At 38.2% G+C, this 17,695-nt stretch overlaps 1 protein-coding gene across 2 annotated transcripts; it reads left to right on the top strand.

Moving 5' to 3' along the window:
- Positions 1–141: 141 nt before the first annotated feature.
- LOC137717359 (protein TIC236, chloroplastic) lies at positions 142–17,102 on the top strand. 2 transcript variants are annotated; one of them, XM_068456694.1, is made up of 25 exons: positions 142–286; positions 831–2,476; positions 2,567–2,774; positions 3,105–3,303; positions 3,429–3,488; positions 3,746–3,850; positions 7,667–7,807; positions 7,988–8,050; positions 8,752–8,982; positions 9,092–9,175; positions 9,466–9,623; positions 9,812–10,340; positions 10,910–11,080; positions 11,193–11,252; positions 11,852–11,974; positions 12,558–12,833; positions 12,969–13,034; positions 13,210–13,341; positions 13,756–14,577; positions 14,711–14,991; positions 15,305–15,558; positions 15,716–15,948; positions 16,072–16,263; positions 16,352–16,624; positions 16,793–17,102. In XM_068456694.1, the coding sequence occupies exons 2-25, from the start codon at positions 943–945 to the stop codon at positions 16,937–16,939; spliced, it is 6,342 nt and encodes a 2,113-aa protein (XP_068312795.1). In that variant the 5' UTR covers positions 142–286; positions 831–942; the 3' UTR covers positions 16,940–17,102. The 2 variants fall into 2 exon arrangements, with proteins under 2 accessions (XP_068312795.1, XP_068312794.1); XM_068456693.1 differs by having other exon boundaries at positions 831–2,774.
- Positions 17,103–17,695: the final 593 nt, after the last annotated feature.

The following is a 17,695-nucleotide window of genomic DNA, read 5'->3' on the forward strand; positions in this document are numbered from 1 at the left end:
GGTACGCTATCGCTATATAAGGTCATTTCTGACATTCCCGGTGGTCCACGTGGCATTTCCGTCGCACAAAAAAAAAAAAAAAAAACCCCTTTTCCTCCCAAGTTGTCGTCACTCGTTCACCATGTAGAAGTAGCAGCAAGCAGAAGTAAACACAAACAAACCGGCGATTCGAGCAAACCTTCTCATTCTCTCCTCTCTCTCTCTCTCTCTCTCTCTGTGTCTCGCTCAAGATTGAATCCCGCAGAAGCAAGCAGTACCTGTGAAATGCTCCATTTCGGCACTCCAGGTTCTAATTTCTTCAAACTAGCACGTTTTGTTTCCGAAAAATGAAAATTGTTTCGAAAGTATTGGAATCTTATGAATAATTGTGTGTTTTCGGGTTCGAAACCAGCAGAGAAACAACAAGTTTGGATTCAGATTAGCTCTGTTACCTCTAGGCTATTGTCTCTCTGCTGCTCCTCTGAGTCAGAGTGACAAGCAGTTTTAGGGCTCTTTTTTTTTTTTTTTTTTTTTTCAATTAGCGAATTAATCGGAGTAAAATTAGCAATTTTGAGGAGCTTTTCGGGTGTTCGAGAAGGAAATTGATACAGTATGTATGTTTTGTTGAATAATGATTTATAACTGTGATTGACAGATTGTTTAGTAGGAAAATCTTGTGTGCCATGTCTTAGTATTGCTCTGATAACAACTGAATTGTCCATTGGTGCTTCGTAAAAATTAGCTTTCGGTGGTTCTAAGTCCGTTATTGTATCTTTTACATTATATCCATTTGATGATTGTTCTGGGTTTGGTGTGGATTATTGATTCAATATCAACATCTGTTCCCGTAGGGTTCAAATGTCTAGTCGCATCGTGATTTTCTGATTTGTTAGGGGACTAAGAGCTGCTTCTTGGTCCCTGGCCAATGACTTGCAATTGGATGTTGTTGCTTAAGGGAAGATAATGAGCAGTAAACTCCTCTGCCCATTTATTGGGGTTTCACTTCACGGCTCTTTAATTGGTAGAAACAATGGAAATTTCATTTATTGGGACAGAGGGCGTATGGGAAAAAGGGCTGCTCGTAGGTGTGTATGTGAAAAGCAGAACTATTGGATTTCTCAAGCAATTAAAGTTTCACATTTTTGGGGAAAAAATGTGGAATTATTAAGGCGAACCTTTGAGTTAAAAAATGGGATGAAGGTGCAATGTGTTAAAGAGCCCTTTTCTCGAAGCAAGGCTCTGGTGAGGTCTCTGTCTCCTCTGTTGGAAGAGGGGTTACTTTTAATTAGGTGCTCTGTACTTTTGGCCGTCATATCTGGGGTGTGCTTATTGGTATGGTACGGGCAATCCAAAACCAAGGATTTTATTGAAGCCAAGCTTTTGCCTTCTGTTTGTTCAGTACTCAGTGAATATGTTGAGCGCGAAGTTGTTTTTGGTAAGGTTCGGAGGTTATCGCCTTTGAGCATCACACTGGACTCTTGTTCAATTGGGCCTCATAATGAGGAATTTTCTTGTGGTGAGGTCCCATCTATGAAACTTCGGCTTCATCCTTTTGCAAGTCTTAGGAGGGGAAGGATTGTGATTGATGCAGTTTTGTCGCATCCGACGGTCTTGGTTGCACAAAAGAAGGATTATACTTGGTTAGGGATACCCTCAATTGAAGGTGGTCTACAGAGGCACTTATCTAACGAAGAAGGAATTGATCATCGAACCAAAATCCGAAGGCTTTCTAGAGAAGAAGCGGCTGCTTGCTGGGAAAGAGAAAGAGATGAAGCGGCAAAAAAAGCTGCAGAGATGGGTTACATTGTTTCTGACAAGGGTTCCAGTCCTTCAAATGGCAATGACTCAAAGGAAGGTGATAGCCATTTAGTAGATTTAACAAGTTCTGAGTCATTTCCATGCATGGATGAAAAGATGCACTGGAGGGATCATTGCATGGACACAGGCGTTGATTATGAAATAAAGCATGCAGATTTGGAGAAATCGTTGGGTGTCAAAATTCCTGGGTCAGGGCTTAAATTTTGGTCCAGAGTGATAAAGGGGCCTAAAAAGCACAAATTTAAAAGGAAGGGTTATGGGAGTGATATCTCTGCATCCGGTATTACTGCCAAAAGAAGAATTCTTGGGTACAGTGCAGCAAGGGCACTTGCATATTTTCAGGATCTATCTCATCGGAAGTCTGACGAGCCTTTACAGTCATCCGGAGGTTATGATGTGATGAACCTTGACACCTATTTGTTGAACAATGTGGTTGATACTAATGCTGATGCTTCCATCACAAGTATTGGTGAAAAAACTGTAAGAGAGGACAACCACAATGGAAATCATTATGGAGATTCAGCAGACTATCCTCTTAAAGAAAATGAGAATGTCAACAGTCATTTAAATAGTTCTAATTTCATGGATGATCCGCTTCCTATGACTTTCGATAGGTCTAATGGAGATGGGACGTCCAGTAAAATTTTCCCATTTACTGAGATATCAGAGAGGCAAAGAGGTCAGACGCTGCAGACTTCAAATTTTGCGACATACAATCAAGTTCCTATCTGGCCCCTAAGCCTGAAATTAGGTTTTCCCTCATTTGCAGGAAAGCCATTAGCCTTTCTCTCTGGACCCATTCAAAAGCTGACGTCTAGTGTGGGCCCCAGAGTTGAAGATATTGTTGCAGAACTTGTTGACGGGGTCGGTGTTGGGCAGTCTGAAGGCATTGAGAAGATGCTTCCAGTTACACTAGATTCTGTTCATTTCAAAGGAGGAACATTGATGCTACTTGCATATGGCGACAGGGAACCTCGGTAGAGACACTTCTGTTATACATTTTCTTGTTTTACTCTTTGTAGTAACATAATTCTCTTGCTGACTTGTCATAATATGATTTACTTTGTTGTAGATGCTAGCTTTCCTTTAACCATTGTGCTGAGTTTTATCTAGAAAACCTTGTTGGTGTTGGGATTTTGACATATCAGATAGAGGTCTAACCATACGAATTAGAATCACTTATCTTTTAAGATGTTTCCACTTTTCTGTGAATAATGGTAATGCATTGTCTTGTGCAAGAAAAAGTTTATAACAAGATAAATTTTGCATTAAGTTGAGCATTTATGATTTTTATAAAATGTTTATAGAGAGATGGAGAATGTCGATGGACATGTGAAGTTTCAAAATCACTATGGCCAAGTTCACGTACAAGTTAGTGGAAACTGTAAGGTGTGGAGGTCTGATAACATATCTGAAGATGGCGGCTGGTTGTCTACAGATGTTTTTGTTGACATTGTTGAACAGAAATGGCATGCCAACTTAAAAGTTGCCAACTTGTTTGTTCCGGTAAGGGAAACACTACAAAATAAAATATGACACATAATTAAGATTACAAACACCTTTGTATTTCCAATCTGAGGCCACAAAGTTGGTTCACGTGTCTTGTGTGCTGGTTGTCTCTTCTTCTGCAGCTTTTTGAAAGGATCTTAGAAATTCCAATAATTTGGTCCAGAGGAAGAGCCACTGGTGAGGTGCTTCTCGAACTTAAATGTGTACTTTATTGCTTTCTATTATAAAATTTTATGGTGGCACATCTCCAGTTTATGCCTCTGAATGGGTTATATTGTTTCTGTTTTCTAAGGTTATATAAAATTCTGTGCATCTGAAATCACGGGATGTCACATTTCAACTGTATTTTTTCATTTGACATTACGTAGGAGAAATAAAAGTTCATTGTGAGATTTTATTTTGTTTGTTTTGAGATATATATGTACTTTCACTATTTCAGGTTCACTTGTGCATGTCAAGTGGAGAAACATTTCCTAATCTTCATGGACAGCTTGATGTGACAGGGTTGGCTTTTCAAACAATCGGCGCGCCTTCATCATTTTCTGTATGTCCCGTTATACGTTTTTGTTTCTTTTGTTGAACCTATATGGATACAATATGCTTTTTGCGGTAGATGTTCCTTCTCCCTGCAAATAGACTTGGTAGATCGCCTAAAAAAGGGAACTACTTCCGGTTCCAATATATCATGAAAAACTGAATCTGTCCAAATAGTTATGAATTTAATGGAGTGTGTTGTAAAGCATTTTGCACTTGATTTACTAGGGCTTTGGTCTTTTATAATCATACTTGTCGTCTTGCATGTTACTGTTTCTAACAGCACATAATATGCAAAACGTTATAGCTCTATGGTTCTCAAAACATGCAATAGGTTTATGGTTGAAACTTGAAACCATCCCTCATGCGCATTGTCTGTCATGGTGTCCTTGAAATCTAAAAAGTTGTTATTGTCCAGTGCCATGTGTTTCTTGAACAACAACAACAACAATGATAAAGCCTACCCAACCCAAGTTTAAAATTGGACCTAAAACCTAAAACAAGCCTAGGATTAGTGGGGTTGGCCCACCATTTATTTAGTTTTATATTTATAAATTCATTGAATCCAACGGTTAAGATTTAATTTGATAAATTTATATCTAACGGCTAAAGTAATTAAAAAAAAATCTTTTATGTGTTTCATATTTTTTCATAGTTTTTAATGAGTTTTATGGTGTCGGTTAGTGATTTTTTAGCATTTGTCAGAATCTAAATATTTTTAGGTTAAAATGTTCATAAAATTAAATTAGGATAGTCTACATAATTTTTTCTTTTAAAAAAGTTACTTTAAGAAAAAAATTAGCCTAAATTCATTCTTTAATAATCTGGGGCTAAAATTTTAGGCCAGAAGGGTTGGTGACATACCCTGACCGGAGTCATGGCGTGCTGGCCGTCACGTGAGGGTGACGTAGCCAAGTGTGCAATAGAAGTGAATATGATAATAAGAAAATGTGAATAAATTAAAACCAACTAAAACTTATCTATACTAGAGATAATACGAAGTGTGTGGAAGTGACCAAGTCAAGCTACAAACGTTTCAGAGCATAGGTATCACAAGTGCAGTCGAGTAGACAAAGTACTAATTACACAAAACAAGGAGAAGATCTCTACACTTATTTAGAAGATCATCAGAACCACCTGGAAGTCCTCGTGAGCCACAAATATGAACGGCTACCTAGAACTTGGAGGGGCGCAAAACAGAAGGGTGAGTGTGCAAAAACAAAGCATTTGAAAACACATTTATCTTTTCTAAACATAGTAACCCCTCTCCGTAAAACCCGTATAGTTCCTAGAACATAATACTATATAGATATGAAAACCAATACTCAAGGTAGTGAAAACCGAGATATGCCATGTCATAATGTTTCAACACTAAAGTATGTAAGCCAGGTGTGAAATCAATATAAAGTAACATGCCAGCCAGAGTCACCTATCGTGACTTGTTATAGCCCATCAATCTAGGCTAGCACACGAGTTGGAATCACCTAATGTGACCTGTACGACAAGCTGGGTATAAATATGTACGCTCAGTGCTATGATCAAGTGAAGGCTATGCAATAAATCGTGGGTCACCTATGAGTCAGAACCACCTATTGTGGTCTGTACGACAGGCTGGCACCAGACTTGGATCCAAGGTAAGCGTGCCGTGCGGGAGGTGAACAATTATGCGAAGGCTATGCCTTGGCCCGAGGCGGGAGCACTGATACCGAGGTGTAGCGATGATGAGCATTCTATATGCATCTATGCATAACACCAATACCATCACCATATACTCACCTGAAGCTTACCTAAGCCTCCTCAGCATCAAACAATATAATTCTCATTTCATATCAATGCAATACTTAAAATGCTACTCATTTACGACATGGCAAATGTCCACTCACTGATAAGTAGCAGGATCGTAGCCCCCTAATCTCGCTTGTCCACGCTCGTCCTCAGGGTACGTCTCACCTATATGCGAAATAACTAATTTTACGTTAATTATAAAGTAGATATACAAAACTTAGGAATAACGTCTCATATCTTGCTCAAATGGGGTGTTTGAATATACCAACGTGATCTACTCGACAGTATGAACACATATTTTTAGAAATTTTTTTGGACACCGGACACATCTTCACGCGCCGGCCATGCGCAGGCACAACCACACACGTCGGCTATGCGAATACACATGCTGTTTGTGTGACTGACGCTGTTAGGAATATTCCGTTAAATGTAACTGACGGTTCTTGACGTCGTTAGAATATTCCGTTAAAGTTAACAGAATATTCCCCTTCTTCTCCGGTCACTCCGTCGTCTGCACTCGCTGGTTTTTGGAAAATTTTCTAAAGCTTATAACTTTGTCATTTCTCAACCAAAATCCATGAAATTTATATGGATTTGAAGGTCTTGAAGAGTAGAACACATTCGTACCTAATAGAAGTTCAAAATCCAACGGAAAACGATCGGAAAATTCCTTGGAAAATCTGGCCAACTCTGCAACTCTTCGAACTCATCTATACCAACGTCCACTTCACTCCAAAACTACTTCAAAGGGTTAGGAAAGTTGGGTGAACACCTTCCCAAGCCTTAAAATTGCGAAACCTCGCCGGGATTGCGTCGGAGCAAACTTTACTCTCGCCGGAGCTTTTGGTTTCTCAAGTTCCTGTCGTCTGTTCGATAAGCTAAGGGTATGGTTGAGTTCGTGAGGTCGAGAGGAGGATGATGGTGGTTTCCAAAGACTCGATCCGTGTGAGTTTGATGATGATGGTGTATGTGGGTGTCACGGTGCAGACAAAAGAAAGAGAAAGAAGGCTCGAGAAGAGGGGAGAAAGTGTGTACGTGCGTGTGTGTCCTCCTGATGGGAAGAAGAAGAAAATAGTAAGCCCTGATTGGGCTGCCGTGAGAGAGCGAGAAAGAGGATTAATTTTAATTGGTCCGGATCAGATAATAGCCCAAATACCTAATTGAGTCCAAGGAAATAGGAATTATGGTGATTGGTTTCTTATTTTGGCCTGTTTACGCTCTATACGTTCGTAACTTCCTTGTTACGACTCTGATTCGGCCCTAACTTGCGTCAGCGCGCTCGTGACGTCGAGTACAATCTAATTACAATTGTGAGGAAATTAATTTAGAACTGCATATGTACATCCACGTTGCTAAGCCAACAAGGGCAATATTGTCACTTAACATACTCGGGAATAAAATATATATTAAATTGGGACAGATCGTCACAATTGGAGATGGTCTTATGGCTTAAAATTTTAGCCCGAGACTATTAAATAATGATTTTAGCCTAACTTTTCTTTCAGAAATTTTTTAAAAATAAAATTTATGTAAATTATCCTAATTTATTTTTATGAAAATTTTAATTTAAAAATATTTAAATTCTGATAAGTAATTAAAAATCATACAAATACATAGGTATTTATAAAGTTTTAAGTTAAATTTGATTTAAATTATTTTCTTAAATTATTTAGGCGTTAGATTTAATTTTGGGCCATCAAATCTTTTTTTACCATTAGATTTGATCTCATATGATCATAGCCATTAGATTATAAGTAAAAATAAAAATAATGTATGAAATACGACAGTTTGGTGGGTCTAGAATAATTTAAGCCGGGCTGAAATCTTGGGGGGAATCTAGCCCAGAGATATATTTTCTTGCCATGGCTTATTTTAGCCCATTGGTTGGAGATGGTTTGTTGGGGGGTGGGGTTTAAGCTTTATCCCATGGGTCGGCTATTGAATCCTAGAATGCCACTGTGCTCGGTTTTGCGCCAAATCTTATGTGAGCTCCAAGTACCCCATGGACTTTTCTTAAAATCCATGCGTTTCTTTTATGCAGGATATTTCAGCAAGCTTATGTTTCCGTGGCCAACGGATATTCTTACACAATGCAAGTGGCTGGTTTGGTGATGTTCCCTTGGAAGCTTCTGGTGATTTTGGCATTCATCCTGAGGAAGGAGAGTTTCATCTTATGTGTCAGGTATATTCTTGAAGATGCATCTTGGATTGAGTTTGGTAACAGGCAGTTAATTTGAGCTTGAAAGCAGTTAATTTGAGCTTGAACTGGCAGCACAAAATGTCTTATTTGGTTTCCTTTTTGTTTTCTTAATAATACTGCATCCAGTTCGAATTCTTTTCATACCAATTTTTCTATCTCCAGGTTTCTTGCGTGGAAGTAAATTCCCTGATGAGAACTTTCAAGATGAAACCTCTCTTGTTTCCGGTATGTGTGTGTTGTGTATGTTGTGTGTGTTGCATCTGATTGTCTGTTCGCATGTACCTGTCTTTTTCTTTTTTCCTGTGTGATAAAATGGAAATACTAAGCTGTAGTGTAGATGCTAGCTTCTCCCTGGTCCCACCATGTGTAGACGGTAGAACCTATGACTTCTCATTTAGAAGGGAAGATCCAAACATAGACGGAAGTGCTACACTTTGACATGGATATGAAACTGGCACTTTCCTTTGAACCTATATCAACACATTATCTATGTGAGAGTGCCTGCTCGCATGTGATAATTAGGGGTTGTAAAACATTTATTGAAAATAGCACGACAGCCTTAGGTTAATCATAGTTAAATGAAATAGAATTCTTTTAAAAGACTCTGTATGAGTCTCATACACTGGCCAATGAAGTGCAGATTTCGGCTAGTAATTTGATACAAATCATATTATCTGCATCTTAAAATCTTAGGTGCTTATATACATATATTCCTTTATTTTAAAGTTTGATTACATTTTTAATGAATTCTCTCAAATACTTTTATTAGCCATTTGTACAAGTCACTCCCTACTATTATTTTTCCAAATTCCATGTAATAATGTTGGGTGCATTAGTTTCTTACTTCACACAAGAAAGAATGCAGTGATAATAGGAAAGGTTATATACGTCATATTGACACATCTCTTTGAATTTTCCCCATGTAGCTGGCTGGTTCAGTGACTGCTGTGTTTAACTGTCAAGGTCCACTGGATGCACCTATATTTGTGGGAAGTGGAATGGTCTCTAGAAGGATATCTCATTCAGTTACTGATTTTCCTCCGTCCTCTGCATCTGAAGCAGTTTTGAAAAGTAAAGAAGCCGGTGCAGTAGCAGCATTTGATCGTGTACCATTTTCATGTGTATCGGCTAATTTCACTTTTAACACTGATAGCTGTGTAAGTTTTTGAGAAGCAACTAAATGTGTATGTCCAAAATTGTGTGATGATTCTTCATCTCATGCCACTGTATCTATACCCTTGTAAGCTTATACTGTATTTTCTATAGGTTGCTGATTTGTATGGAATAAGAGCTAGTCTTGTAGATGGCGGTGAAATTCGAGGGGCAGGGAATGCATGGATTTGCCCAGAGGTATGCACTTTTGTTTTTGTTGAAAATTGTGGCCAGTTTTTCTCGATTCATATTACTGAGTCGTTATACTAGCAAGCTAGGTCTCTCTTTCTCACTGAGGTGATTATTTGGTAACTAGAGCATGCGTATTACCATTTTGTTTCTATTTTTAAGGGGAATTTTTTCTTAAAACTATCTTCAACCTATAATGCTACTTTAGCTTTCTTGTTAAATATAAATCTTGGTGATGATGTAGCACTCAGCACTCTAACATTTCTATTTGAAAATTAATTTTATGATGTTACGCACAGGGTGAAGTTGATGATACATCAATGGATGTGAATTTCTCTGGAAGTATGTGTTTTGATAAAATTCTGCATCGATATGTACCTGGGTATCTTCAACTAATGCCACTCAAATTAGGGGTTTTAAATGGAGAGACAAAACTTTCTGGTTCACTTTTGAGACCGTAAGATTCACGTGTCCCTCTTAACTGTTGATCAATAACTATTCATGCTGCTTATTTGCTTCATCTGCTTTTTGTTGTGGTTGTTATCAAATTATGCTGATGATAATCTGCATTCAAGGTTAATCGTTCTTCAGGTTCACTCACATATTTTCCTGATTTATTTTTTGTATTATTTTTTCTTAATGTAGGAGGTTTGACATTAAATGGACAGCTCCAAATGCTGAAGGGTCCTTCAGCGATGCTAGAGGAGATATCATAATTTCACACGATTCCATTACTGTTAATTCCTCATCTGCTGCTTTTGATTTGTCATCGAAAGTTCAAACATCTTACACTGACAAAATCTGCTTGCACAGAAAAGATGGTTATGGAAAGAGTACCATGCCATTTGTTGTTGAGGGAATTGACTTGGATTTGCGTATGCGTAGTTTTGAGTTTTTTAACGTGGTATCTCCTTATACCTTCGATTCTCCGAAACCAATGCATTTAAAAGCAACAGGCAAGATCAAGTTTCAAGGCAAGGTTGTAAAGCCTTGCAGTTTTGAAAATGGAGAAGATTTTGGTCTAGATAGAAATAAGCTCCCTGTGGCAATGACATATAAAGAAAAGACAGACAGTCTTGTTGGAGAGGTTTCGATTTCTGGTCTTAGATTGAATCAGTTGATGTTGGCGCCTCAGTTGGCTGGATCATTGAGCTTGTCACCTGAGTATATCAAGGTAAGGAAAATAACCTTAATGCCTTTCACATCTAGTTTATCTTGGAATTGCGTTGATGATATTAAGCTGGTCTTGTCCTCAATTTTGCCAATCTAATTTTTGAAATTAACATGTTGGCTCGTCATATTTTTATTATTGGTTTTGGATTCATGACATTTTGCATTGTAGAGCATAACTGGTTCTAAGCTTTATAATTATATTCCTTCTTATCATGGAAGTTCTTTGTAACTTTATTCTTAAATGGCATGCTAAAGATTTGGAGGGCCAATTTCTCAAGTTTGAAATTGATTAGATTGCCTTTGGCATGCCCATGCCTGAGTCAAGCATTTGGACACATGTTTCTGCTGCATATTTTCGCATTCCTACGCTCTGGGAAATGGAAATCATGATAATTGATTCAGTTAGGGATTTTAAGATCTATGCTGTCGTTATTGAGACCTACACCTATGTAATTAGATATGGCTAAAGGAAGAGTTAGACTTGGTGCATTGATCAACTATGTTGATGCCCTATTATTTTCTAATCTTGTTTCTTATAGTTTCTTCTGAAATACAACATTTTTCTGGCAGTTGGATGCCACTGGTAGGCCAGATGAAAGTCTTGTAGTGGAGTTTGTTGGGCCGTTGAAGCCTAATAATGAAGATAATTCCCCAAGTGGACAGTTGTTATCTTTTTTGCTTCAAAAAGGGCAACTAAAAGCAAACATTTGCTTCCAGCCATTTCATTCTGCTAGTTTGGAGGTACATGTATTTCTGTAGAATATTCTTTGCTTACTATTTTAATTCTTGTTAATTGAGCTTATTCATAAGAAATTGTGTACTCTTCCTTTTTTTTTCTTGGCATTGGTTATAGATACGTCAGTTACCACTGGATGAGTTGGAGTTGGCCTCACTTCGTGGAACAATACAGAAGGCAAGCGAGCAAGCATTCTAGATTTAAATGTTTTCTGTTCCCATATCTTCTCCTTCCTTATTCATCATGAGTGCACTTTCGACCATTATGAGATGGCTGTCAAGAATGGTTCAGAGACTTGCACAAACGTTTGATTACATATATGTTTATCCTAACAAAGCCTTAAAAAATAAAAGGAAGAACGGGCATATATGTTTATTTCTATTGTTATAAGGCCAAATTTTTTCTTAAGAAACTTGGGATGTAATTTAAGTATCTTGTTTACCGCATTATCTTTAATCATCAGTTCAAGGAAATTCTCGTATGCAGAAGAGAAAAGTAGGTAAAATAAACCCTGAAATGACTCTTTCCACATCTTTTTCCTTAGGCATTCTGGATAATAATGCCACTGATTATTTTCTCTTTTCTTTTTTAATTTTTTCTATCTATTTGTTCATTTTAACTAGGTTGTGGTGTTGAGGGAAATCATAATTTTGTTTTTTTTTTTTCAATTTTTGAAGAAAAATCATAATTTAGTTGAAGCTTCATAAGTTGATAGAAGTTGTTTCTAGTCAGTTGCTTTTCAGTTCTAAAATGTTTAGCTGGTTATTTGGTTTCAGGCAGAAATTCAACTTAATTTTCAGAAACGAAGAGGTCATGGACTGCTATCTGTACTTCGACCGAAATTCAGTGGAGTGCTAGGTGAAGCCCTTGATGTCGCTGCTCGATGGAGTGGAGATGTTGTGAGTACTTCTGGCTTTTGTACTTTTCATCTGCCCTTGTGGATTCATTGCTGAGAATTTTATTGAGAAGATTGTCTTCTTTCCCCTCACATATTTTCTGTTGTAAATGTGGCTTCTGCTATTATTATGATTTATCTTCTTTTTGTCACAAGGGTTGCTGATTTCATGCCACGATCGTGATGCATACTTTTCTCAAGCTTTCCCTACTTGATGGTTATCTGTGTCTTCCTCTAGCTTAGTCGAACTGTTCTTGCTTCTCTTGCAGCCTTTGCATTAGTTAATATCCCATAAATGCCCACAGATTCTTTAGATATATTCAACTCTGATATATCAACTAAACACCAGGAGGTTCAAGCTTCTTGTTTCAATCCTTTAGTTTAGATTTACAATAGTGAAAGATGCCTTACCTTATGGAGCTTGGCCAAAATCTTTTGGGATGAATTTGTATCAACACATTGAAAAACAATAAACTTTTTCTTCACTTATTTTAGGGCTTGATGTGGTGTTACTTTCTTATTATCACAACTAAATTTTTTTGCATGACATGCCTAACATTGGTACTTGTTAATAAACTATTATACAGATCACTGTTGAGAAAACGGTCCTGGAGCAAAGCAATAGCCGTTATGAGCTTCAGGGTGAATATGTGTTGCCAGGCTCACGAGACCGCAACCCTGCTGGAAAGGAAAAGGGTGGCTTGTTGGAAAGGGCAATGGCTGGGCATCTGGGAAGTGTCATATCTTCTATGGGAAGGTGGAGAATGAGACTGGAAGTTCCCAGAGCTGAGGTTGCTGAGATGCTTCCCCTAGCCAGACTTGTTTCTCGAAGTACAGATCCTGCTGTTCATTCTAGGTCAAAGGTTGTATTCCATTGAAATAAGTTGGAAATAAGTACATATAGTAATTATCGACTTTTCAGTCGAGCCAAAAACATCAATTGACAAGCAGTTTAATGAAAAACTCACTCTACTTTTTTGTGTGAAATTTGCATGCAGGATCTCTTTATTCAGAGTTTGCAGTCTGTGGGATTATATACTGAAAGTCTTAAAGAACTACTCGAGGTACTTTTTGGATGAAACACCATATGTCAATTTCCCTTTTGAAGCTATATTACTTGATGCTGGTGGACATGACTTTGGGATTTGATGCCTTGATATAGTTTTTTTTTCTGTTTTTCGTAATGAGATAAGCGGGGGACATTATGTATTTTTGACTGTTGGTTATCCATTATTTCAGGTTATACGGGGACATTATACTCCATCAAATGAAGTTATTCTAGAAGACTTAAATCTTCCAGGTTTAACAGAGCTTAGAGGTAGATGGCATGGCTCTCTTGATGCTAGTGGTGGTGGCAATGGGGATACCATGGTATCTTTCCAATTCCTTCACGGTTCAAATATCAAACATCTTTGCATGTTGAGAATTCATTTATCAATATCTAAATTGTAAAATATGTATAATCATTTTTTGGACAATTGGATGTTGGTAGACAAATAATAGTAATAGAATGAGGTTTTCCTGTGCTCTCGCATAACAAGTTGGTGACCACTTGAACATTGGTTCTTGATAATCCTAGTTCTGTCTACAGCTGAAGTAAAAGCTACCTCCCCCTGAGAAATAAGCATAAACTTTTTCTTGTTTTTGCTAGTCCAACTTAGGAAATATGGTGGCTACGTATTCTGTTTAACCTGCAATACGTAGCTATCATGGTTACTCTTTTGGTTCATGGCCTGTAGGCTTTGTCCTCTACTAATTGGTTTTATCATTGTATCTTTTTGTCAGGCAGAATTTGATTTTCATGGGGAGGATTGGGAGTGGGGTACCTACAAAACTCAGCGAGTTCTGGCAGTTGGTGCATACAGCAATGATGATGGTTTGCGCCTGGAAAAGATGTTTATTCAGAAAGATAATGCTACGATTCATGCAGATGGGACTTTGTTAGGGCCTAAAACGAATCTTCACTTTGCTGTTCTAAATTTTCCTGTTAGTCTAGTTCCGACGGTGATTCAGGTGATTGAATCTTCTGCTACTGATGTGGTTCAATCTTTAAGGAAGTTTTTAGCACCAATTAGGGGTATATTGCACATGGAAGGCGATCTCAGAGGGAATCTTGCAAAACCAGAATGTGATGTGCAAGTAAGGCTTCTGGATGGTGCCATTGGGGGGATCGATCTTGGACGAGCTGAAGTTGTTGCTTCTCTAACTTCAACCAGTCGTTTTCTGTTCAACGCAAAATTTGAGCCAATCATCCAAATTGGGCATGTTCACATTCAAGGAAGTGTTCCTGTTACTTTTGTTCAGAATAACATGTTAGAGGAAGAAGATTTAGAGAAAGATAGAGGGCGAGCAAGTTGGGAAGGCTGGGTGAAAGAAAGAGGTAGGGCATCTGTAGATGATGCCAGTGAAAAGAAACTTTCAAGAGAGCGAAATGAAGAAGGTTGGGATACTCGATTAGCAGAAAGCCTCAAAGGTTTAAACTGGAACCTACTGGATGTAGGGGAAGTCAGAATAGATGCTGATGTTAAAGATGGGGGCATGATGCTGTTAACTGCTTTATCGCCTTATGCTAAATGGCTTCAGGGCAATGCCGACGTCATGCTTCAGGTGGGTCAAGTGAACGTGGAGTTTTTTTTATTGTATATGATTCGTTAAACTTTGTTTCTTTTTCCCTAAAAATTGCTCTGTTATGTTTCGGTTTAAGGCCGTGTTTAAAATTTTGAGGATTGTATATAAATAGGTCAGAGGCACAGTTGAACAACCGGTGCTGGATGGGTATGCATCATTCCACAGGGCATCTATATCATCACCAGTTCTCTGGAAACCACTGTCAAACTTTGGTGGCACAGTTCATGTGAAATCGAATAGGTTGTGCATCACTTCGTTGGAGAGTAGGGTAAGCAGAAGGGGAAAACTATTCGTGAAAGGAAACCTGCCCCTTAGAACAAGTGAAGCATCCCTTGGAGATAAAATTGACTTGAAATGTGAAGTTCTGGAAGTGCGGGCAAAGAATATTCTGAGGTACTTATAATAATTCATCATAAATAAAACTCCAAGTTCATTGGCATCATAAACTAGGTTAACTTTTGGATTCATATGCTTGTTAGAATCTTTGAATTTCTTGCTTTTGGTGATGCTACTTTTGAATTTTCTATTTGTGGTACAAATCCAAAAATGTAAAACAAGAAAGTAAGAACAACGGAAGAAAGAAGAAATGAGATAACCTTTCTCTGGAAGTGTTTTATTTCCCTGGGGTTATTTTTTTAGTAGTCTTAGCTGCATATTCCTTTTATTTGCTGCCCAAAGAAAACTCATGTGTTGAGTAAAATTGCAGTGCCCAGGTTGACACTCAGATGCAGATAACTGGTTCTATATTGCAACCAAACATCTCTGGAAATATTAAATTGAGCCATGGTGAAGCATATCTACCACATGATAAGGGTAGTGGGGCTACTTCTAATAGATTGGTGTCAAATGAGTCTAGGCTTCTAGCTACTGGTGTCGATCGAGCAGTTGCCTCGAGGTATGTTTCACGGTTTTTCAGCTCCCAACCTGCTGCTTCAAGGACAAAATTCTCTCAACCCTCAGGTAAACATCACTGCCTTTTAGTCTTATTCGTTGTGTGACCTTATGACCATTATACTCTGAATCAGACCAAACATTTTTTGTATGCACAGTTGGTAAAGTTGATGTCTGAAAACCTCAAATTCTACTGAATCTAACCTTCTACTTTCTGGATTGGTAGTTGAACCAGCTGAAAAGGAGATGGAGCAAGTGAACATTAAACCGAACGTAGATATTCAGCTTAGTGATTTAAAGCTTGCTCTAGGACCAGAATTGAGGGTAGTTTATCCTTTAATTCTCAATTTCGCAGTCAGTGGAGAGCTTGAGTTAAATGGCCCGGCTCATCCCAAATTGATACAACCTAGAGGAGTCTTAACTTTTGAGAATGGTGACGTGAATCTTGTGGCAACTCAGGTGAGTCAATTTATTTCTTATATTCTTGAAGTCCACAGTATCTCTTCTTCTCTTGGGGAGTTCAAGCTTATTGGTTCCTCTGTTTTTTGGCTTGTGCTAGTCTTATGAACTTCCCAATTGCAGGTGAGGCTCAAGCAAGAGCATCTGAATATTGCAAAATTTGAGCCTGAAATTGGACTAGATCCTATGCTAGATTTAGTTCTGGTAGGTTCGGAGTGGCAATTCAGGATTCAAAGTCGAGCCAGCAATTGGCAGGACAAACTGGTGGTGACATCCACTCGCTCTGTGGAACAGGATGCCCTCTCACCGACCGAGGTACTATCTTTCAATATTGGCGGAAGTCAATTTTCACTTCCCACACTTGCAGGCACTTTCGTCTGATGCATTTTTTCCGTGTGCACAGGCTGCTAGAGTCTTTGAAAGTCAACTGGCGGAGTCCATATTGGAAAACGATGGGCAGCTTGCATTCCAAAAGCTTGCCACTACGACACTGGAAAAACTAATGCCAAGAATAGAAGGGAAGGGTGAGTTTGGGCAGGCAAGGTGGAGGCTAGTGTATGCACCGCAGATCCCTAGTTTGCTTTCTGTTGATCCTACGGTGGATCCTCTCAAATCCCTGGCCAGTAATATTTCCTTTGGTACAGAAGTTGAAGTCCAACTCGGGAAACGTCTTCAGGTAATCTTAACGAAACTCTTTGACCCACTTTCAATTCTGTTGCTTCTCAAATTTGATTGACACCTTAAGGTCTTTCATTGATGCAAATCGTAGAAACTTCGCAGATATTGTGAACTTCTTTTCGTTCAAAGTACGTTAATGATCATTTAAGATTTTTTTTCCCACCAGGCCTCGATTGTTAGGCAAATGAAAGACTCAGAGATGGCAATGCAATGGACGTTGATCTACCAGCTTACGAGCCGCTTGAGGGTTCTCCTGCAGTCTGCTCCGTCGAAGCGCCTCCTTTTCGAATATTCTGCCACCTCGCAGGACTAGTTTTTTTCTTCGTCGTACGTTATGCTCTTATCTTTTTGGTGTATCATTATTCTTTGCTCAAATATTGAATGAGCTCCTTTGTAAGTTGTACGTGTTTCACTTTGTAAATACTTCCATATTTTATCAATGAAAGAAAATCATAAAGTTGTAATGGCATTTCCAACACTCTCCAAATAGGTCTGATTTCAACTCCATCCATTTAAAATTAAAGGTTACACTTTACAGTAGGCCTCACAATTTCTTATACGACTGGAATTGTTCCTTCACCAAACTCTAATTATTATTGGACATTCAATCCATTTATGTACGCTCCAATTAAACCCAAGCTTCTACTTGTTTTGTTGTTCAAGTAACATTTCCTTATCCAAACAAAAACATTACAAACTCGGGTTTTTGTTTGGTTAACTGTTAAAATGTGACTTAATGCGCCGGAAATACTTACGGCCAGTTCAGAATTGTTGTGGTTTTTTTTTTAAAACTGTGTTGCTGTTTTTTTTTAAGGATAATAAGCTATAAAATAAGCAATTGAGTATTTAACAAACTGTATTTTTAAATTTCCTGTAAGTATGAAAAGTAATATGAAAGTATTTAGTAAATTTTAGTGTCAAAATAAGATAATTGTATATAATAACAAAAATGAAGTGGTAATGGTGTGGTAACAATGATAATGATGGTGGGGTGTGGTGGCTGGGATGTAGAGGTAACAATGGTGGTAGGGGCGGCCATAGTGACAGTAGTGGTGGTTGTGCCTATGGT

This window comes from Pyrus communis, chromosome 15, assembly GCF_963583255.1.
Source record: "Pyrus communis chromosome 15, drPyrComm1.1, whole genome shotgun sequence".
Lineage (NCBI taxonomy): Eukaryota > Viridiplantae > Streptophyta > Magnoliopsida > Rosales > Rosaceae > Pyrus > Pyrus communis.